At 35.9% G+C, this 25079-nt stretch overlaps 1 protein-coding gene across 2 annotated transcripts in view; it reads right to left on the minus strand.

Moving 5' to 3' along the window:
* The window catches only part of tmem63c (transmembrane protein 63C), a 65319-nt gene that overhangs the window by 29702 nt on the left and 10538 nt on the right, over positions 1 to 25079 (minus strand). Inside the window, exons 2-6 of one of the 2 annotated variants that reach the window (XM_051132721.1) lie at positions 10236 to 10395; positions 9769 to 9829; positions 9321 to 9601; positions 5778 to 5857; positions 528 to 615 (exon numbers count right to left, since the gene is read on the minus strand). In XM_051132721.1, the coding sequence (XP_050988678.1) occupies positions 528 to 615; positions 5778 to 5857; positions 9321 to 9554 (402 nt within the window). In that variant the 5' untranslated portion in view covers positions 9555 to 9601; positions 9769 to 9829; positions 10236 to 10395. The remainder of the gene's footprint in view (positions 1 to 527; positions 616 to 5777; positions 5858 to 9320; positions 9602 to 9768; positions 9830 to 10235; positions 10396 to 25079) is intronic. The other variant, XM_051132720.1, reaches the window with a different exon arrangement.

Below are 25079 nucleotides of genomic sequence, written 5' to 3' on the forward strand. Positions count from 1 at the left end.
TAAGTGAACACGGATAGCGTAACAAGTGGAAAAAGCATTGCGAATGCATGTAATATCTTTAACGTGGCTGTGATGTCTTGAACTGTCATTGCACATAAAACACAAGGAGACAGAGTGAGGTCAGAATATAAACGGACAGATAGTGTGCATAAAAGAAAATAGCGTCTAAGTGCACAGGGTATTTTATATGACATCAGCTTTGGGGCGACGCTCCGTAACACGGCTGACTAATCCACGTCGACAGATTGAACTTTATTTGTGCCTCTATGTCTTTACGTTTCAGCAGTAGTATATTCGCATCACCGTGAAGACGGTAGTGACATTAAAAACACAATCTATTAGTTGTACTCATGCCTTTATTCCTTTCTAAGCAAAGGTGTTGTTGAACAACAGGGCCCTGTGGATTTTTGCACTGCCAAATGTGATAAATGCAAGCAAAGATCTTGTTTCTGCATGATCAAACATTTTAAAATGTGTTTGATGCTTCTTTGTTTGTCTCTTTTTTCTCTTTTACAAAAGGTTCTCACCATGTCCTTGGTCTCGGAGTCTGACGGGCTGGATTCTGATGGGGTTTTCTCTTTCTCACTTTGTTCTCCATAGAATAGTGATGTCAAGCTACAGAACAAAGACAAACAATAAAGCTAACAGGTAATACTTCAAAAAAAATACCTCACATACTGTTAGAAAATGTTATGAACTGAAATACTATTCAGATGTAGGATTATACATAGACTTGAGTTAGTTTTCACAGTTTTTCCTACACTTTATTTTTTAATATGGGTATATTTTGTATCTTATAAATATTAATACTTTAAATGCTAATATTAAATATTAATAATATTAAATGTTTCTCATAAATTACTAACCCTTAGCTAAAAAAAAAATTAAATATTTCTACTGAATATTTTCCACAACTGCCCAAGAACAAGATACAGTTAATTTAACTGTACACACACAATAACATATTGTTTCTAATATAAATTTCCATTAAAATTCAAAAGCATATGAAACCATGATCCACACTTTAGAAAAACAGTCTTCTTTTTACATTTTATTTTACACTCACCACCAATAGGAAAAGACAAATGTTTTGGCTCAAGGCTCAAATACCACCACCCACTTTTTAAATCATTAGTTATACTGATGTCATCATTCATTAGCCGATGTTCAATCATAAAATCATACATTTTCCATTTAAATACTGGACAAGTATATACAACAATGACATTTCAAGCCCTAGCTAGTTGTTCAAAAAGCTTAATTTGGCAAAACAAAATTCCATGTTTTGCTATCCAGGATCAGTATCCAGAATTTTATCTTACTTTTCTGCTGGTTTTTCAAATCAAGACTGGATTACATCACAATGATCCAGATACACACTTTTCATATTACCAAATTTGGATTACTAGTGCTCTGTGGAGCCCCTAAGGGGGCATAATGATGGGGGAAAAATGAGATGGAAAAAAATGTTAATTTTTGCATTCTTTTTTTATTTAATTGCATTGCATTTACACAAATAACTACTTATTATTGGTTGATTTCTGGGACCAGTTGTTCAAAAGTAATCCGATCGGATTTAGCCGTCGGATTGGACCAAATCTTGAAAATGGGTTGTTCAAAAGAAAAAAAAAAGATTCTGAATTCGGATTAGATCATAAAATCCAATCTTGGTTTTGATCTGGATTATAGCCTCAGTTTGTGTTATTCAAAATGCTTTAGTAAGATTGGATACTTTCGATAAAAAAACAAAAAAAAAACTGGGTTATCCTGATCCCAGCAGAAGGGGGGATTTCAGGAACAAAAATATAAAAAACTTAATAAAACTGGTCCACAAAATACACCATTTTAACATGTAACATATCCCCAAATCTCCAAACAGCTGTTAACCCTGCTGAAAAAACATCATCCAGCCTGGTCTTCGCTGGTCAGCAGGTTAGTTTTAGAGGGATTTTGGCCACGTCCTTAGCTGGTCAGGCTGGGAGACCAGCTGGAACAACCAACTAAAACCAGCTTGACCAGCCTAGCCAGGCTACGAGACCAGCTAAAACAAGCCACTTCCAGCTTAAACCATCTAAGACCAGTCAACAAGCTTAGGCTAGTTTTATCAGCTTTTTATCAGCAGGGAATATCAAACAACAATATTATACGTAATTTAAAGTTTTTTTTAAATCACTGATTGTAAACTACATTAGCACAATCATCAGAGATGGACCAGTCAGAAGTAGTTATTTGTGTAAATGCAATGCAAAACTAGAATGCAAAAAAAATAAATACATAAAAAATATAATTATTTATTTCTTTTTATTACCAGTTGGGATATATTACAACACATGTTTTATTATATTTCTGTTCCTGGAAATCCACCCTTCTGCAGTATAATGCCTTTTTTTTGAATAAGGCTTGACCTTATTCTACATGCGTAATTCCAATCCCTACATCCATAATATCCTATACCTAAACTTCACAACTACCTTACTAACTATTAACAAGCAGCAAATTAGGTGTTTATTAAGGCAAAAGTCATAGTTAATGGTTTGTTAATGGGGAGAATTGGACCTTAAAATAAAGTGTGACCGTGTTTTGGAAGTTTAGGTGCATTTTGAATGTGAAATGAACTGCTGTGTCAAAAGATGGTTAGGAAAACTGTGAGAGGAGTTTTGATAAAGTGACTGTAGTATTGAGAAATGTGTCCTAGCAATTGTAAAAAACTGTAATCCTAATTTACCCTGGTGACAGCTTGCGATGACCTTACAAGTGCCTTCATCCTGTGAACACAACTGAACATTTCAGTTCAAATCTACCTTCATTATATAGTAGTTGATGAATGCTTGAATGTATCTCATGCTTTTACACTTGACAATTTGCGTAGCACTTTAGATTAGAGAACACTATTCACTATTAACAATATGTGTATTAGGATGCATATTACTAGCATATTGGTTGTAGTGTTGCACGATATACTGGTACTAAAAAGGTATCGCGATACCCTACTTTAAAAAATGGTACGATTTCGCATTTTACAAGTACCGGTACTTTAAAAAAGCATTTTGACGCCTCAATATATGATTACATAAATACATAAACGCAGTCTCTAGAACTGCTGTGAGAGTCAATTCATGAGCATTTCACCGTTAATTTTGAGAAAACCCATTCTCATATCATACACAAACAGAAATGTGAAGGCAGCAACCCGTTAAAATAAAAGTTCGGATGGAAATATTGCTTAATGTTATGATAGTACTACTACTAAAAATAAAAATATTATTAAAGCAATATTTAAGGAATATTTAAAAGAAAATTTACATTTTACATTTTTTTATTTACAAGAATATTGTAAATACACAAGACAGTATTTCTGAAAAAAAAAAAAACATTCTTTATAAAATCTAATTAATCTTTATAAATTAATTAGACATGCTTTTGATTATTTATAAAAATATAATATAATGGAAAAAAATATATATAAAAATATAAACTAATGGAATATAGAAAATGAATAGAAAATAGATTTACAGAATTTGATCAAAATAGAACTCAATACTAAAACGTATGTTATATGGCCTTAAAATGTAATTTCTGTTAAACTTTTAATTGCTGTTAAATCGTATCCGTTTAATTATTTCATTTAATTAGACATGCTTTTTGATTAATATTTTTTAATGTAACCAATTCAAAATGGGAAAAACGGAATCCAGAAAAATTTAAATGAATTTGGAAAAAAAACTAATGTCATAGGGTCCTATTTATTTCATTTGTGTCTTTGTTTTATTGTATTTGTCCTTTAGTTTGTTACTGTATAAAATGCTTTTTTTAAATAGATAAAATAACTATAACCTCCATTTGGATCATCTATTATTCATTTACTTTACCTCTCATTCTGTGTTTTTGTTGTAGTATCGGTTCAGTAGTAGTATTGAGATATTTTAGTTAGGTATCGTATCAGAGTCAAAATTTTGGTATCGTGACAACACTAACTGGCTGTTTATTAGTGCTTATAAAGCAGAACTCACTTACAGCAGAAGTGAGTAAAAGGTTTTTTTTTATAAATCTTTATGATCGCCTTTCTTAATAATGTGCTAGTTAGCAAGTTTAGCGGCTAAACACGGCTAATTGCGGCTAAAGTAAACAGGTTCATCACTCCACAGAGAGAAGAGAGGGGCGGGCGAGCAGAGCTAAATAACATTTAAAGCAGCCTCGACCAGAATGAGATGATTTTTGCAGAGCTGATTTTGGCAAGATAAAAAGGGTGTTGTTTCACAGAACCATTGAGAGTTTTTAACCAAAGTATATTATAGACTTTTCATTAAGACCCTAAAGAATCATATCAACTTGTGGAAAATGGGCATCCGATGACCCCTTTAAGGCCTGTACACACCAAGGATAAATTAAGCATGTAGCATTAGTTCTGGCAGGTCACGTGAGTCAAGCTTGCATCAGCTGACTCTCAGCTGATCGCATCTACCTATAGGAATACGACACCTATCATGGCATTCCTATATAAGCTCTATTCAGTACTATTCGGCAGCGTAACCTCCATCCCCAACTCCTCCTTTTGCCACAGTCAGGACTTGGCTTCTGATATTCCTCATCGAATCAGACTCCTTTTATCTGAATAATGTCTTACACTAAAATATCATTAAGCACATTAATAATATCTGCTTTTATTCTGTTCTGTTTACCCTGGGGGGTATTATTGCTGCTCTCCCTGCTCATTCATAACACACTGCATGGATGGGCAGGGAGTTTTTTGCCCAGAACAGAACCATGCAGCCAAACCAAACTGTATGCTAACTGTCTCGCATTTTGACGACAGTGGTCCTGACAGAACTACCGTTTAAGCAAATTAACCTTTAATTTGAACCGTACTGAGATATAACCCTTGTGACAACTAGCCCTAGTTTTCTAAAAATAGAATATTTTGTTAGTCCCATCACTGGATGATGACTTTTCTATTTCAAATATCCCTCTTAGGCTTCCATCAATGATAGGCCTAAAAGCATTTTCTTCCAAGTCTTTACTCAATGCCAGATTCCAAACCACCCTCAAGATTAGAAAACTGCAAGCATTTCCACTCAGGTCTATTATAGGAAATGAAAAAGACCAGGTGAAATTCTAGTGTATACAAATGTGAAAATGTTCTTTCCGTGAAAGCCGGAGCTTTCTCTGTGGTCTGATGCAATGCTTTGCAAATATACACACGTTCGCATAAACAAAGACTTTAATGCTACATGCTGATGCAGACTAAAGCAGCGCTGCTGCAACTGAAGTCTTAAGACTTATGATCGAATTCCACCCACTGCTCCCACAGGGACACAGTGTGTGTGTGAGCTGAAATGTTTAATACTTTTTTAAAAAACAGGTTTATTGAAAGTATGAGCAAAAATACAAATGAAATGGCATTTAAAATTAATTTCTGAAAAAGAACAAATGACAAAATTGTATATATGTGTACATCAATTATATATGCAAGGAATAATTGATGATGTGCCGTTAAATTATTAGAAAATAACGCACACCCAAGGTGGTAATGTGGGCACAACACAAAGCCCCTAAGTATAAATACATATGATGTATATTTTATATATCAAACCAAATAATCAAACCAATAATATAACATCATGATTTAACTATGTCCTGTGTAACCAGCAGGTGGCACCAGGATCTCACACTGACCTGCTAAGCATTCAGTTCACAGTTCACTCAACCACCACACACAGTTGTTCAATTATTTACATCTTAATGCATTCTTCTAACAGTCAACACTTCTGAGATGATACCTGTCATTTTCCATAAGCAGAGCCAGGCGGCCGTAGTCCCATGCTGCTTTTCTCAAACAGGAGAAGATCAGAAGCAGGAACTAAAACACAGATACACCAAACCACAGTTATATCAGCACACACATGTACTTATTAATTAAAAAATAGAAACATTTACAGGAAAACGACATGCACAGTGAAAGATAAGCTGATCTAATGCCCATATAGAGAATGCGAATAATCCAGAATATACCCAGAAGCCACTGCGTCACTTTAAATGTGTGTCAAAGCTATTGGTATAAATATAGTAGAACTATTTGTGTAAGCAAGCCCTTACACTTACTAGACCCCTGGCCAGCAGTAATAATTAGCCATTTCTTTGGCCAGAGAGAGACGAGGTGAGTGGTTGTCTTGGAAACTAACAGGCAGTGAGGTCTGCGTGCACACTTGTGTTCATAATGACTCCGGAAGGAACAGTCAATGACAAGACAACTTGAAACACTGACTGCTGGGAAGCTACAGGTCTCTGTTGAGCTTCCTGAGTTGCTGGTTAGCAACTTGTTCTTAAAGGTGAAGCGTGTCTTTTCTGCCGCAGAAATGTCACCAAAAAGGACTGAGGAAAAAAATCCACTCCTGCTGTTTAGAATTTAATCATGAACGATTCTTTTTTTTTTTTTTTTTTTTTTTTGAGTCTAACAGTTTTAATACATTGGTTGATATGGTTCACAAAAATAGAAAATCTTTAATTCTCAAAACAAACTGATGTGGTTGTTGAGTTGAATTCAAATGTTTATATACTACTGTTAAAAGTTAATTAATACTTTTACTTTAGCAAAAATGTATTGAACTTATCAAAAGTGACAGTAAAGACTTTTACATTGTTACAAAAAAAATTCTATTTTAAATAAATACTGCTCTTTTAAATGTTGTTCAAAAAAGGATCCTATAATGTTTACTTTTTTGTACTTTTCAATGAAAATACTGAGCACCGCAACTGTTTTCATTACTGATAATAATAAGAAATGTATGGAAGCCTGTTTCTGCCACTGAATAAAAAAAATAAAAAAAGGTAATTGTGACTTTTTATCTTGCAATTGTGACTTTTTTTTACAGAACTGCATAATACAAACAATTCTGGCATTTTTCTCAGAATTGTGAGATTTAAACTCACAATTGTGAGTTAAGTCAGAATAGCGGAATATAAATTAGCAAATGCAAGAAATAAAGTCAGAATTTCACAAATGTGAGTTTATATCTCACAACTCTGACTAAATAACTTGCAATTGCATTATAAAGATATAAACTCGAAAAACATTTCCACCACTGAAAATAACATTTTTAAAAGGCCAGAATTGTGAGTTTAAATCTCAAAAGTGTGAGAAAAAAAAAGTCAGAACTGTGGGAAAAAAAGTCACAATTTCCTTTTTTTTAAAAAAATTAATTTTATATTCAGTGGTGGAAACTGGCTTCCATTGGAAATGTTTTTTGAGCACCAAATCAGAACAATTTCTGAAGGATCATGTGACACTGAAGACTGACGTAATGGCTGATGAAAATTTGAAATTTCTATTTTAAAAAGGTCTTAATTAAAAATAGTTATTTTAAATTGTAATAATATTTCACAATTTTACAGTTTGTACTGTATTTTTTGTAAAATAAATGCAGCCTTGGTAAACACAAGAAATGTATTTTTTTTTTTTTTAAATCTTGAAGACCCCAAACTATTGAACTTTGAACTTAATTTCATGCAATTTTAATTTTTTCATTTACTGTAACATAATTAGTCCTTACTTAAAAAGTGCAAACTGACTGCCTTAAAAAACCTAAAGTAAAAAACACTATTTAGTTTTAACAACTAATCCATTTTAAGATAAATATACTAGGTGTATATTCCAAATAACTCATTTAAGTTGAGCTAACTTGTGTAACATTTACTGCAACTTGTCATATCTCAGTTCCAAGTTCTCTGCAATCTAGTTTACTTGTTAAAACCATGGAAACTGATCGCCTTAAAAAGACCAAGTAAGTGTTACTCCAGTAAATTAAGTGCTTTAACTGTCAACTAGCAATAGCACACATGCATGTGTTAAAGGAGAAGTCCACCTCCAAAACAAAGATTCAAATATAATGTACTCACCCCCTTGTCATCCAAGATGTTCATGTCTTTCTTTCTTCAGTCGTAAAGAAATTATGTTTTTTGAGGAAAACATTTCAGTATTTTTCTCCATATAATGGACTGATATGGTGCCCCGATTTTGAACTTCCAAAATGCAGTTTAAATGCAGCTTCAAACGATCCCAAATACAGTTGTAAACCATCCCAGCCGAGAAAGAAGGCTCTTATCTAGCGTAACAATCGGTTATTTTCATAAAAATAATACAATTTATATACTTTTTAATGTCAAACGCTCGTCTTGTCTTACTCTGCCTGGACTGTTTTTTTCCGGTTCATGACAGTTAGGGTATGTCAAAAAAACCCCATCTCATGTTCTCCCTCAATTTCAAAAACGCCATGTATCGCTGTTTTACCTTTTTTGTTAAGGGTGCTTGATCTTCTTTGCATGTTCACTTTGCAAAGACTGGGTCAGTACTTCTGCAGCGATGTAGGATGATTTTAAAATGATTTTTGAAGTTAAGGAGCCTTCTTCCTCAGCTGGGATCATTTACAACCACATCTGGGATCGTTTGAAGCCGCATATAAACTGCATTTTGGAAGTTCAAAATCGGGGCACCATATCAGTCCATTATATGGAGAAAAATGCTGAAATGTTTTCCTCAAAAAAACTTCTTTTTATGACTGAAGAAAGAAAGACATGAACATCTTGGATGACAAGGGGGTGAGTACATCATATGTGAATCTTTGTTTTGGAAATGAACTTCTCCTTTAACATAACCAACAGAGAGACTATCACTGTATCAACAAATGCAGTTCATGCTTTAAAAACAAAGCAGTCTATAGTAAACTACTATAGTACTACTTAATGTTTATAGGCCCATTTTTGACCTAACTACAGGCTCAACTCTTTAACGCAATGGTAACCTACCCAAAACAGAAACCAAACATAACAGAACATTAAACACTAAAAGATCTCCACCTATATTAATCTTGTGCAAAAACACATAAAATAAAACTTAATTTCAACATTTACTTCTGGAGTCTGAAGCAAAGCATGCTGTAGAGCCCTTTGAAACTGCTGCATTGAAACTGCAATTTGGACCTTTAACCCCTTTGACCCACATTGAAGTCCACTATATGGAGAAAAATCCTGGAATGTTTTCCTCAAAAACCTTAATTACTTTTTGACTAAAGAAAAAAAAGACATGAACATCTTGGATGAAATGGGGGTGAGTAAATCATCAGGAAATTTCAGAAGTGACTTTCCTTTATGTAGAGTCAAACAAAAAGCCGTAGTAAAGACATTTGTTAGGTTTCACAGTGTTTGATTTTGGGTAGAAATATGACTATGACAAGCACCAAACTCTTAATCAGTAAATCAAGAAAGTAAACACTCATCATGCAGTTGCAGCTAAACAATGCTGCAGAATATTTTAAAATGTGCAATACCAGCCACAGAACAACGTTGATGGTGAGAACGGTGGGGACTCCTCCAAAGGGTAGGCCCTGCAGGACGCTACTGCGGGAGTGAGAGCGATAACATCTCTCTGCTGTGCTGTTCTCCTCCATCAGTGAGCTCAGAAAACTCCTAACGTCCAGCTCCTCCACAGGACTGCCACTGCCTGCAGGCCAGGACTCAAACGCTGGCTGAGCCGTACCCCACAGGTCAGAGCGCACCGCCATGGCAGTGGCGTGGGTCTCAGGAAGCCCTTCAAACCGTCAAAGCATCACTGAGGAGAGACAACAGGAAACAAAAAAAAAAATAATCAGGTGAAAATCTGAAAAGACAGTAACATCGAATATGCTATAGTGTCAGATGATGATGTCAACTATTAATTCATTTGGAAAAAATACAAAGTTAGTCAATTTGGAAACATAAATAGCTTTAGAGACTTACTGAACATCTCAGTTAAGGAGAAATATTTGCATTCATATCAGTGTTGTTATTATTACAAGTGCTGTGGAAACGAACAGAAAGAACAGTAAAATACATTAAAAATACATTAAAGCTGAACAGAAATGTTCAAAATGTCAACAAAAACTAGTAAAAGTGAAAAAAAAAATGTACTAAAACAAATTAAAAGTGAAAAAAATCTAATTCAAAGTATGAATAAAATAGTATATAAAATATAAACAGGAATAAAATAACGTGTTTATAACTGAGACTGGTATTTTGGCAAATCAGGGCACAATTTGAGACACTGTTCACATCTTTTCTGAAACTTGTGAGATGTGGTCTTTTTCCTCAGGAGGGATATCTCAGAAACAGAAGAGACTCCATTTGATTGCCATTTAATCTCATGCTGGCTAGGAGAAACAGTAGAGATAAAAGAAAAAAAGATTTATTATTATTATTTTTTTTACCCTCAGGAAGATTTCTTTTCATCAGCTACTCCCATCGGTTAAGTGTGTGTAAAGCAGGGGAAATCTTAGCCTTCTCCTGGCCATGTAACAGGCTATATGAATATATCGATAGGGAATGCAGATTGCTGTTCCGGAAAAACGTTGCCCATAACTGCGAACACTAAGAAAACACAACCATCCTTAAGTTAAAACATAAATAATAGTGAGAAGGGAACTGATTCTAGCTTAAAGGAGCTCTGAGTGTGAGAAAGTGCCTAATATGTGACCCTGAACCACAAAACCAGTTTTAAGTAGCACAGGTATATTTGTAGCAATAGCCACAAATACATTGTATGGGTCAAAATGATTGATTTTTGTTTTTTTGCCAAAAATCATTAGGATATTAAGTAAAGATCATGTTCCATGAAGATATTTTGTAAATTTCCTACAATAAATATATAAAAACTTAATTTTTGATTAGTAATATTCTTTGCTAAGAACTTCATTGGATAACTTTAAAGACGATTTTCTCAGTATATTGATTTTTTTTTGCACCCTCAGATTCCAGATTTTAAAATAATTGTATCTCGGCCAAATATTGTCCTAACATAACATAAATCAATGGAAAGTTTATTTATTCAGCTTTCAGATAATATATATATATAATTTCCAAAAATGGACTCTTATGACTGGTTTTGTGGTCCAGGGTCACATATGTGAAATAATTTTATGTACATTACTGTTTACACATTTGATCAGTATTTCTTTTTAATAAATTCATACTTTTTAATAATTAATAATTGCATTATATTGAATTGATTAAAAATGCATCAATATTTCCTAAAAAATATTAAGCAGCACAACTAGTAATTACATTTTAAGATATATTAAAACAGAAAAGAGATATTTTTAATATTTAAATAATAATAGTATTTTATAATATTACTGTTTACTGTATTTATAATTAAATAAATGTGAGATTTCTTTAAAAAAAAAACCTTACCCCCATCGTGCCCTGTGAACTGTGTCTTATGTAATGTTTTTCTGAGATTTATGATTTAATACAAATTTAATATCAAAAACAGTGGTATCACATGAATGCATAAAAAAGTTGATCTTTTAAAACTTAATCAAATGAAATTTGGCAAACTGCTACAAAGTTTTACTGTTTAAATTGAAACATGGATGAAAAATATTGTGATATTCCTTATAAAATAAAATAATGTTTAATGTCAATGTAAACTATGTTCTTGTTGTTGCTGATACTTTGAGAATATATTCTACTGCACAATAGCAATATATTTCTGTCATACTTTTGTGAAGTTATTTCTTTTTTGTAGAGAAGACCTTTCAGACTTCATATTTTTCAGACTTTTTGTGCTTTTATAATCACAGACTCTTTTAAGTGTACAACCCTACTTTTGATTTATTCATTCAAAAGTTTGTCAAAAGCTGTGACATTCTGTGTTAAAAGTAAATTCAATATTTTTTACTGGATTCTGCATTTCTGTCTGCATATTCGCCACTGCAAAAAAAACACATGATTCAAGGTAATCTTTCTGAGGTAGCCAGGTTCGAGCATTGTGCAAATTGGTGCAGGCTATGGTAAAATTTAAACAAACATTTCTAAACCTTTGAACAAACATTAGGGCAGCTCGAAGCACTGCTTTCATTCAGTCTAACAGATGTGTTTCGATTACCTTTATGAATATTGCCCTCAAGCACATTAACAGGAACACACAAACCAGCTCACTGGTGTTTGTTGATTTTACAGATAACGCTGCGGCCTAAACTGCTGGTTGCCATGGTAATAACAAACTATCTCCCAGCTCACACTTAGACTGAGCCACTTTACATCGGTCAGTTGATCGCCATAAAATCACTTTAAGATGCTACATCATCATGCTACATCTACAGCAACACACTGACTCCAACAGATCTAATCTTAGAAATATCCACAGATTAAACATGCAGTTTCACTACAGCAAGTGTGTGTTCCTATTACCTATCATCAACATTTTTAAGAGAAATAGAGGTAGAGACAGCAGAAGGTAATGTTAGTTATGATGCTGTCATTTCTTGTTGTGTGTAACGTCAATCAGATGGACATCTAAATAATGCCAAAACATGCAATGAATCAGAATCAGGAACACAGCAAAAACCTTATTATATTATCTTGAGATTATCTAAACGCTCAGAAAAAAGGTACAAAAGATGTTCACTGGGATAGTACTTATGTACCTAAGGTGTCCATATAAGTACCTTAAAGGGGTCATTGGATGCCCATTTTCCATAAGTTGATATGATTCTTTAGGGTCTTAATGAAAAGTCTATAACATACTTTGGTCAAAAATTCTCAATGATTGTGTAAAACAACACCCTTTTTACCTTACAAAATCAGCTCTGCAAAAATCATCCCATTCTGGTCGAGGCTGCTTTAAATGCAAATGAGCTCTGCTCGCCCCGCCCCTCTCTTCTCTCTGTGGAGTGACGAGCCTGTTTCCTGTTTACTTTAGCCACGTTTAGCCGCTAAACTTGCTAACTAGCACATTATTAGGAAAGGCAATCGCAAAGATTCATAAAAGAAACCCCTTATACTCACTTCTGCTGTAGGTGAAGCTGGATCACGAATGATTTGCGCGAACATAGATGCATATATGTAGATCGGGAGGTGCATTCCCTTCACAAACAAACGTAATCCACTGCATCTTCAGCAGCTCAGATGTCGAGAGTAAATGACGACCACTATGTTCATTTTTACATCCAGCAACACAACACCTCAATCGCTCAATCAGAGATATTCTTGTCTAACTTACATCCCTGCTCCGGCATCAAAAGGAGCAGGTTGGACTGTTACAACTGATCTGAGGTAAAACAATCATGTCAATCAACTATCGTGGGAGCGGCCTCTGTGGGTGTGACGGCACACAGACAGGCATTATTAGGCATTAAACAGGTTAATTAAAAACCACTGCATGGATTTTTATCATTATAGGGTAGATTTGTACATACACTGCCAACACACATTAATGTTCAAAAAATATGTAAAAGTAAATTTAGCATCTGATGACTCCTAAATGGTACAAAAGTGTACATTTTGAAAAGGTACCACCCCAGTGACAGTTTTTGTACCTTTTTTTCTGAGAGTGTAAACTACAAAAAGTCCACTAAATTTCATCGAGGGTGTCAAAACTTTCAAAAATCAACTCTTACTGAGTATTTAAGCAACATCCACTGTTCAAGACCTTTAGATCTTCATCTGTCTATCTAGTTATAAAATATATAGTTATAAAATAGCTTAGCAATTTAAAAGCAACATGACATTTAAGGTCATTGGCGCTGTTCTTGAAGAAAATTAACTTACAGCTTTGCTAATATTAGAGAATTGTCTCTCTCTCATAAATGCATTAGTCTGCTATCAATGGCTCAAGCCTCTGTTAGGTCTAAAATGTTTTGAAAATTCTATACGGAGATGTGGGATGAGATGCGTAAGAAATTATTCCTAAACACAGAGCGTTTTAAGTAAGGAATAATTGACTCTTGTCCATTGCAGGGAAAAGCCACCAAATAAAGATAGATCAAACATATTACTTTATTGTAGAAGATGAGTAAACCTTTGAATAGACGTTACAAAAGTTTGCAGCAGAAGTTAGTAGTGTTCATTTTATTTCCATATCACTGAACATAAGCTTATTACTGCACTGATAAAATTTTTGGGGTTGTAAACATTTCTTGTAAACAAACAGCATCATACTGTTTCTGCAGTACTATTAAATAAGTTATTGAATAATCTTCATGCTTAAATAATAATGCTAAAATAAAGTCGTGATTTTCATGCTAAGTACAGTTTGACGAACTTAAAGTCAGACTCAGGCAATTAGCTTATTTCAGATTCTAGCTTGTCATCATTTTGACAGAAATTTGAATAGGCATACACAAGGTCCAAGATCCCAAACAAATACTAATCACTACCGTTATGGTAACTTCAAGAAGGCTCTTATTTAGCGAAACGATCGGATATATATATATATTTTTTAAATTGACAATTTATATACTTTTAAACCTCAAATACTCGTCTTGTCTAGCTCTGCGTGAACTCTATGCATTTCGATTCAAGACAGTTAGAGTGTGTCAAAAAACTTTCATTTTCTCCTCCGACTTCAAAATCGCCCTACATCGCTGCAGAAGTATAGTTTGGGATTGTTGAGAATCTGCATTTAAACTGCAAAGACATGAAAGACATGAACATCTTGGGTGAGTAAATTATCTGTACATTTTTGTTCTGGAAGTGAACTTCTCTTCTATCTTTTAACTTTATAATGTGAAGTCACAGTAAAACAATAACAGTAAATAACTGTGATGTTAGCATCATTATGCTGTTCATTCACTGTCATATGTCAGAAAATGACCCAGAATGCCATGATTTTACAGTAAATTTCTGATTACATAAATTATTGAAAATTATTGTAAAATAATACTCTTCAATCCTGTAAATTCCTGACATTTTTTTCCCAGTGTGACCTACAGTCCACAGCAATCCATTTTGCAATTGAGTTTGTCAGTCTGGTCACGGCAGACGAGGGACACTCAGTGCTTTGTTTTACAGAGTCAGAGGCCATTTCAGCTCATCCTGTGTCTGTATCATGTCACAGTATCTTGTTTGCAGCCATTGTTATTTTCTTGTCTGTACACAAACTTTCTCCTTCATCCCCCAGTCAAACAGTCGAACAATAACTAACTGTACTACAACACACACCACCCAGTATCAACTCTGGCTCTGCATTCTCTAAACAAATTCCCAGTTAGCAGAATATACGTGAGTCATACATGCATTGCATTCTACAATTTAGGGAACATTTCCTTTAGGGAACATATATATATATATATAAATATATACACATTGATATGCCTGTATTGAGACCAAGCTGGTTTATGATGATTTATGCTGGTAAAGTGCTTGTCCATGCTGGTTTATGCTGGTAAAGTGCTGGTCCAGGCTGGTTTATGTTGGTATAGTGCTGGTCCAGGCTGGTTTATGTTGGTATACTGCTGGTCCAGGCTGGTTTATGTTGGTATAGTGCTGCTCTAGGCTGGTTTATGATGGTATAGTGCTAGTATAGTGTTGGTATAGTACTGCTCCAGGCTGGTTTATGTTGGTATACTGCTGGTCCAGGCTGGTTTATGTTGGTATACTGCTGGTCCAGGCTGGTTTATGTTGGTATAGTGCTGCTCTAGGCTGGTTTATGATGGTATAGTGCTAGTATAGTGTTGGTATAGTGCTGCTCCAGGCTGGTTTATGTTGGTATACTGCTGGTTCAGGCTGGTTTATGTTGGTATAGTGCTGCTCTAGGCTGGTTTATGATGGTATAGTGCTAGTACAGTGCTGGTATAGTACTGGTCCAGGCTGGTTTATGTTGGTATAGTGCTGGTTCAGGCTGGTTTATATTGGTATAGTGCTACTATAGTGCTGTTATAGTACTGGTCCAGGCTGGTTTATGTTGGTATAGTGCTGGTCCAGGCTGGTTTATGTTGTTATAGTGCTAGTTTATGCTAGTATAGTGCTGGTCCAGGCTGGTTTATATTGGTATAGTGCTAGTATAGTGCTGGTATAGTACTGGTCCAGGCTGGTTTATGTTGGTATACTGCTGGTCCAGGCTGGTTTATGTTGGTATAGTGCTGCTCTAGGCTTGTTTATGATGGTATAGTGCTAGTACAGTGCTGGGAGAGTACTGGTCCAGGCTGGTTTATGTTGGTATAGTACTGGTCCAGGCTGGTTTATATTGGTATAGTGCTAGTATTGTGCTGGTATAGTACTGGTCCAGGCTGGTTTATGTTGGTATAGTGCTGGTCCAGACTAGTTTATGCTGGTATAGTGCTGGTCCAGGCTGGTTTATATTGGTATAGTGCTAGTATAGTGCTGGTATAGTACTGGTCCAGGCTGGTTTATGTTGGTATAGTGCTGGTCCAGGCTGGTTTATGTTGGTACAGTGCTGCTCTAGGCTGGTTTATGATGGTATAGTGCTAGTATAGTGTTGGTATAGTACTGGTCTAGGCTGGTTTATGTTGGTATATTGCTGGTCCAGACTAGTTTATGCTGGTATAGTGCTGGTCTAGGCTGGTTTATGCTGGTATAGTGCTGGCCCAGGCTGGTTTATGTTGGTATAGTACTAGTATAATGCTGGTATAGTACTGGTCCAGGCTGGTTTATGTTGGTATAGTGCTGGTCCAGGCTGGTTTATATTGGTATAGTGCTGGTCCAGGCTGGTTTATATTGGTATAGTGCTGGTATAGTACTGGTCCAGGCTGGTTTATGTTGGTATAGTGCTGGTTCAGGCCAGTTTATGTTGGTATAGTGCTGCTCTAGGCTGGTTTATGATGGTATAGTGCTAGTATAGTGCTGGTATAGTACTAGTTCAGGCTGGTTTATGTTGGTATAGTGCTGGTCCAGACTAGTTTATGCTGGTATAGTGCTAGTTTATGCTGGTATAGTGCTGGTCTAGCTGGTGGACCAGCATATCCATGCTATTCTTAAGCAAAATGAAGCTGGTGATGCTGGTTCACCAGCATGGTCTTGCAGGGTTGAATGTCAGTAGGCCAGTTGTCTGTATGCAAGTAGTGTTTTGGGGTCAAATGTATCAGCAACATGTGTTTTTCTTTATTAAATTATTTATTGAAATAAATTTGGAAAATTGTCTTGGTCTTGAACTACAAACACAAACAAATTTCAAAAGAAATGTGATATGTAACACATACACACGTTTTGTTGCGGTCTTGCTGGGATTATACCAGCACCCAAAAGACAACAAATGCTGGACCACCAGCACGCCAGCATCCCAAGCTGGTCCTAGCATGCAAAACATACCTAATGCTGGTCCACCAGCACACCAGCTTAATGTGCTGGGGGCCAGCAAACCAGCAACCAGTATCCAATGCTGGGATCCAGCAAACCTGCAACCAGCATGCAAAACATACTTTATGCTGGTGACCAGCAATGCTGGATTTTTCAGCAGGGATTAGATACATTAGACACAAATTGGAATATCTTTACATTTAGCTTGAAGTTACAGTTTAGCTCTTAAAATGCAGGAAAAGCATTACTTAAATGTACCATAAACCAAGTTTACATAAAACTTGGTATCTAAATATAGTTTAAAACAAGCAGCCAGTATGAAAGATCTTGTTGACAGAAAATAATGCAACATCCCACATAATTCACTATTTTACTACTGTTGGCTCAAACAAATAACCAACAGCACCCAAGGTCGCTGCACTGTCGCTGACAAAGATGAGCTCCTCCATTCGGACAGATGGTGCATAAATGGCTCTTTTGCTTTACAGTCTGACTCTCATCCTCTGGCCATAGGTTAGGAAATAAAAACTAACAGCCTAACAGCACACATTCTGTCACAGGTTAAAGGGATAGTTCACCCAAAAATGAAAATGATGTAATTAATTACTCACCCTCATGTTGTTCCAAACCTGCAAGACCTTCATTCCTCTTTAGAACACAAATTAGGATATTTTTGATGAAATCCAAGAGCTTTCTGACCCTGCATAGACAGCAATGCAACTGACATGCTCAAGGCCCAGAAAAGTAGTAAGGACATCTTTAAAATAGTCCATGTGACATCAGTGGTTCAACCTTAATGTTATGAAGCTACAAGAAGGCTGACAAAGAAGAGAAATTGTTTAATAAAGTCATTTTTTTTGCTTTCTTTGCCCACAAAAATTGAACGACTGATGTCACATGGATTATTTTAACAATGTCCTTACTACCTTTCTGGGCCTTGAGCATGTCAGTTGCATTGCTGTCTATGCAGGGTCAGAAAGCTCTTGGATTTTATCAAAAATATCTTTATTTTCAAATAAGATGGTCCAAATAAAACATTGTATATTTCTCAAAATGAAGTTTAATCTCACTTTGATAGGTGTTTGTTTTGTAGTTTACTCGAAAAGACAATGAGCAAAAGAAGAAACACATTAGCGTCTATAGTCCCATGGCTGTGGGGGTGAGCAGCTGGAGATGCAAAGAGCTAAAGCCACCTGAGCTCCTAATGAAACACTGAAAAAAATGGCACAAAGACGCCTCTCATGTGACAGAGAATCACTGGGTGTAAACCCAACGAGAGCTTGCTGCCAAGCGTCCAGTACAAACAGACCCTTCAGTGCTGCTCAAGCTCAGTGCAGTGCAAAAGAAAACCACGGTGTTCTTCACACTGAGTAACTCCACATATGCTGAAGTTTGAAAATAGTTACAAAAAAAAATCACAATCATAAATATCAGGATCATTCGCTTGATATTTTCTCAGTGAACTTTGTTGAGAGTTTCCCCAAAGGATGGTACAGAAAACCTTGTACACCAGTGACATCATGATATGTGATTCACTATAAGATATTAAATTATCTTTTTTGTGATATATGAAGCCTTCGGGAATGAAATTCAATATTTGATTGTCCTGACTTGTGAACCACAAGAATCAAGCACAGTGCTTGTCCACACACTAAGACCATTTGTCAGCTGAAGTCCCATTACCTGCTTGAGCAAGCACATGATCTTGGAGTATGTATAAAAAAAGGAGAAAGACCTGAGACAGCAAAAGGCAAGACATAAATACTACTGTGAACTCTAGTCGACTCGTTTAATGAAACTTGTCAAATCAGAAGGATAAAGATAAAAGTGTTATGCCCCCATAAAAAGATTACCTTTAATAAAACAATATCAGAGTCTGATCACACTAGCGGGAGATCAGTGAGTCATGATTCAACATGCTTTTATCCTCACAGTACTTCTTGTTTGTGTTGTGTTTGCATCTTTTACTGCAAAGTCACTGAATCTAGGTTGCATTTCTGTTTCTTCCAAATCAGCTCTCAAATCCTGAGGGCTCCTGAATACAAATGAGTCACGGCATCAGATTCTTATTGCATTCACTCAATGTGTTTTGGAAGTAATCTTGCTTCCCAAATAAGAGAGGTGCAGGCACACACAGTAGACATGCTAATGTTGTTTAGAGAACAACCCGCAATTTCCTAAATTTCAAGGTCATTGCTAAGTCCTGTTTGGAGTTATCCTAACAGGAGTAGAAGGACAGTTTTTGAGCATATTTTTTAAATTAACAGCACTCCGAAGCACAGTATAAAAAACTTTAATAAGATATTTGAAAAAGAACTCTGATCAAAATTAGTGAGTCATTGGTGTTAATCCGGCAGCTGGAACTGATTTCCTTAATTATATGACAAACCCTATTTAACTGGCAGCATTCATCCAATTTTCACTGTGCCTGCAAGACGGTAGGCCGCTCTAAAACCCTGTGACAGGAGGTTGTCCAGACGAAGGCCAAAGTGATGACCTTTTCAGCCATTGCAAGAGAAGCTGGTCATTCCAAATTTGTGATTTCTCAAATACTGTAGGTTTACAATGACACTAATTCATTCAAGTCCCCCAAAAAAGTCTGGTCGTCCATGTAAGACAAATGCTTGAGAAGACAGGATAATGCAGAGACTCTCAATGGGGAATCGGTTCAGCACTGCAGCTGGAAGTGCTTGCCAGTTCAGTGCTGAACAGGGTAAGGATCTGTCTCACATATTTAAGAGAAGTCAGACTTAAGGTGCACTCTGCAGTGGCCAAACCTCTCATCAGCAGAAAGAATCAAAACGTTAAGATCACCTTTGCTGAGGAGCATGTTGTTTGAAGAGAGAACTGGTTTAAAGTTCACTTTAGTGATGAGGGAAAGTTTCATTTATTTGGGTCTGATAGGAAACATTTTGTTCAGCATCAAACTGAGGAAAGACTGAAGCCCAAGTGCGTAAAGAAGTCAGTGAAAGATACAGGAGGAAGTGTCATGGTTTTGGAGATGTTTTCTGTAGGCCTCGTATGCAGCCAAATGGCAGGGTGAATGCAAATGTTTATCAGACCCTCCTTCAGCAAAATGCAGTTCCTTCCCTGCATACTTCTTCCAGTCAGTCTGCAATGCCACCGTCACACTGCAAAACGGATGAAGCTGAGAACACTGAAATAATGAAATGGCCAGGCCAGAGTTCTAAACTAAACTTGATTAAAAATCTCTGGAAAATCTTTGGTGACAAAGTTACCAACCATATCCTGCTGTTGATATCAAGACTAGCATTTTAACTTAATTGCTTATGTTAATTTATGAAAAAAACTAAATTACTTTTTTAATTCTGAAATTTAAAACATGACAATCATAGGTATATGAGTTTCTTTTTAATGCATTTTTGAATTGACAAAAAAGCATAATTTAATCACTGAAAATCCCTGCTAGGCAGGAAATACTGCTTTACTTTTCCATTTTCCCTCTCATACTTCAGACGGGAATCCCTCGGCTTGATTTGCTGTGACTGAACGGATAGATTAGCCACAGAATATCCAGGGAGCATCCTGCCAAGATGAAAGAAGCCCTCCTCTAGACAGCCCACTATCCACAATTCACATTTCTCATCTCTCGGCCTGTAATCCAGAGGTGTTAAAGCCCACAGTCCTGTAGACTCGGTGACATAATGAATCTGCCACATGATAAGGCCTTGCTGGAAATTAAATATGCTAATTAGATAAGAACAACCCTATAAAAGCTGCTGTTATGCAGTGAGGAATAAGAATGGCAGATAATTATAGCAGCATAGACATCAATTATAGTAGTATAGAAATGATAGGTTTTCTTAGAGTCTCTAAGCGTTTGTTGCTAAGTGGTTGCTAGGGTGCTTTTTTTTTTTTTGGTGGCTTCTATGTGTATACTGTGTGTCCGTGTCCACAGCACAAATGCTGCTGAGCATCAATGTTTAAAGCCGTATTACAATTCACAGGGTCCCTACGCAGTTTCACAGCTCCCTACAAACTCAGCATGGGGTGTCTGTTGAAGTTCACTTCACTTGATAATATTTGTTCGCTTGGAATGCCCTGCTACATCATCAAACACAGATGATGGTTTGAGGTGTCTAATATGTAAATCACTGTACAATAATATAATACTTCAAAGCCTGTCATATTAGTTGTGATGTGTAATGTGAAAATAAGTGATATGATTCATTTAAAGCCAATATGTATTGGAAATACCACACAATATATATTCAGCTTGCTGGTCAAATATGCTTTAATATTGCATCAAATTGGTATTTGAATATGTAAACAATAAAGTAATGATAACAAAAAACAATGTAGATGATGTGAGAAAACTAATAAAATAGGAGAATTATATTATATTGTCTCTGAGTTTCTCAGCTGTAAATAATTGAGAAGCTTTTCAATTGATGGTGATCAGAAATACAAATAAATGACACATTTGAAAAATAATGATATATAAGGATTTCATCTAGGGTGCCAAAATGTCTGTGCGTAACTGATGCTTGCCTAAGCAAACAATGCTAATTATGATTTCCCATGGTCCCATGCTATTATCTTGAGTGATGCACATTTATATAGATTATAGATTATTCCATAAACTGTGCAGCGGTGATTATTTCAGTATGTTCTGTATGTTCTTTATGTTCTAGTAAGATCTATTCTTGACAGAAAGGATGTGAGTCATATATGCAGTAATATGACATCTAAGCAGCAATCTGGCTTATCACTCACTCTCTTTCACACACACACACACACACACACACACACACACACACACATGCACACAAGCTGCATTAGCCAAGCCAATTTTAAAGGTAAAGGATGTCTTTTTTTTTTTTTTTTTTTTGATGATGATGCAATGCTTTTTTCGAATCCAGCTTAGGGGACTTGTATGGCTTAATATAACGTAAATGATGTCTCTTACTGAAATAACTAGTGGAAAACCCATGAAAGATTTATGTTATTTTAAAAAATCTACCTCGTCAATATATATTTTGGACTATGGGGGCGCCATTATTTTGATGACATGAAACGTTTGAGCTACTGACGCTACCTGTTGCTGTTTTTCTGCAACACAACTCGGAAAATAAAATACTGATATGATGACCACAGCTACTGTGGCAACAGGTGCTGAGCTTACAGGTGGCAATGGATATAAGCGTAGGCTTAAACCAAATGCCGTACCATCGATTTTTCCCCACAAGGAGTCTAAACGCCCCGGATATCAAGTGAAATCCATGACAAGCGTCGGCATGTTTACGCCCTTCCGGGATGGCATCTAGCGTTTCTTGTCTCTGCCATTTGTAAGCTCTTTCAGTAGCTGTGGTCTACTAAAAGCCTCAAAGACATCAGGGCTTAGAACAAAAATGCAGGTCTTTTGGAAGTTTTATTTGTCCATAGGCATCTTCCCATACTTTTCTCCTCTTCTTATCACTAGGAAAGCAGTGAAGACTTACATCACTTCTCTTGTTGCCCTTCAACTGAAAATTACAAGAAAAACCGCACAATGTGGCATCGTAACAGCATTTTATTTTCCGAGTTGTGTTGTGGTAAAAATAGTAACAGGTAGCGGCAGTAGCTTACTGAGTGCAGTCGTTTCATGTCATCAAAATAATGGCTCCTCATAGTCCAAAATATGTATAAAACGATGTGGAATTTTTACATAACATAAATCTTTTTAGTTTTCTACTACATATTTCAATAAGAGACATCATTTATGTTATATAAAGCCATACAAGTCTTAAAGGGGTCATCGGATGCTAAGTTCACTTTTACATGTTGTTTGAACATTAATGTGTGTTGGCAGTGTATGTACAAATCTACCCTATAATGATAAAAATCCATGCAGTGGCTTTTAATTAATCTGTAAAAATAATGTCCCCTTTTTCAAATCGAGCCATTCTTAGATGCCTGTCGTTGTGGTGTCACACCTACAGAGGCCGCTCCCACGATAGTTGATTGACATGAGTGTCTTACCTCAGATCAGTTGTAACATTCCAACCTCCATGTTTTGATGCCGGAGCAGGGATGTAAGTTAGACAAGAATTGAGCGATTGAGGTGAGGTGTTGTGTTGCTGGATGTAATAATGAATGTAGTGGTCATCATTTACTCCCGACATCTGAGCTGCTGAAGATGCAGTGGATTATGTTATTTTGTGAAGGGAATGCGCCTCCCAATCTAACGTTACATATATCCGTCTATGTTCGCGCAAATCATTCATGATCCAGCTTCACTTACAGCAGAAGTGAGTATAAGGGTTTTTTATGAATCTTTGCGATCACCTTTCCTAATAATGTGCTAGTTAGCAAGTTTAGCGGCTAAATGCTGCTAAAGTAAACAGGCTCGTCACTCCACAGAGAGAAGAGAGGGGGCGAAGCGAGCAGAGCTCATTTGCATTTAAAGCCGCCTCAACCAGAAAGGGATGATTTTTGCAGAGCTGTTTTTGGCAAGGTATAAAGGATGTGGTTTTACACTACCATTGAGAATTTTTAACCAAAGTATACTATAGACTTTTCATTAAGACCCTAAAGAATCATATCAACTTGTGGAAAATGGGCATCCAATGACCCCTTTAATACCCAGGGTTCCCTTTAATTTGAACAACTGTATGTAAGCCATTCACAGGTTGATTACCCTGAAAAGTGCAAACAGTAGCTCAATCAAAACTTTTCTTTGAGAATCTTTTAACCAATGGCATGGCTATCTGTTTGACAACCAATAACAAATATAGGGAGTGTTCTGGAAACCAGTTTTTTTTTTCTTATTTGTTAGAATCACTTTGGGAATTATTTGTTTTCTTACTGATGAACAATAAAAACATTGACAGACAATCAGTCCATCTGAAGAAACAGATGACATAACTGCATTGTGCATTGGTATTGATGTTATGTAGTTATCCTTCTTGACGGGGCTTTTACTCTGTGCTTTCTTTTCACATATTTTTTTTCTTTTCAAAATCAATATTTTCAGTAATTTAGATCAATATCTGTTTATTTATTTGTGAAGTAGCTGTGTGATTTCTCTATAAATATACATTACATGTACTTCTATGATTTATTGGTCTAAACCAGGGGTTGGCAACCTTTTGGGCATGAAGTGCCATTTTTAAGTTTTCTGATTAACCACTGTGCCATTAAGCCCCCGTGTATTTATACAGTACATAATCATTTTTAAATGTTCAGATTAAAAAAAATAATAATAATAATTATCATACAAATTGTGCAGAAACTTAAATTATTTCTGGAGCATTTTTTCATAAACTGTTTTTTAAACTTTGCATACCGACTTAAAAGTAACCAGCATTTATAATTTATTACTGCGAGCAACAAATGCAGAATAAACTGTAATCTATTATGCAATCAATCACGTGCCGTAAATAAAACTTAACCTATGTGAAAGCACAGCGCAGCATTGATCTGAAGCACTTCGTAAGCACAGCGATTCACAAATGGCAGAGCCACGTGTATCTGTAGACTAGCGCAGATTAATTCTCACCTTTTAATAGTATTTATAGCTCCTAACAGGCTGTGTGACTACGAGGAATGAATACCTCAAACTGTACATCGGTATGCAGCTGAGGTGCCAGTGATTATCTGTTGACCCCTGATCTAAACTGACTGTACATTTTCCTTAAAGGGCTGGTTTTCACCCCATAATGCCATAGGCCAGGGGCGTCCAAACCTGCCCCTGAAGTTCACTGTTCTGAGTTTAGCTCCAAAACCTGAACCAGCTAATCAAAGTCCTCAAAAGTACTAGAAACTTCCAGGCAGGTGTGTTCGCGCTGGTTAGAGCTAAACCTATGGAAACCCATTTCCACCATTGAATAAAAAATACTAAAAAGTAATTGAGACTTTTTTTGTCTGAGTTTATATTTCACTATTCTGAATTTAGTTCTTAGAATTTAAAGGGGTCACAAGATATTGCTAAAAAGAACATTATTTTGTGTATTTAGTGTCATACAATGTGTTTGTGGTTTGAGGTTCAAAAAATACATTATTTTTCACATACT

This window comes from Labeo rohita, chromosome 17 (genome assembly GCF_022985175.1).
Source record: "Labeo rohita strain BAU-BD-2019 chromosome 17, IGBB_LRoh.1.0, whole genome shotgun sequence".
NCBI lineage: Eukaryota > Metazoa > Chordata > Actinopteri > Cypriniformes > Cyprinidae > Labeo > Labeo rohita.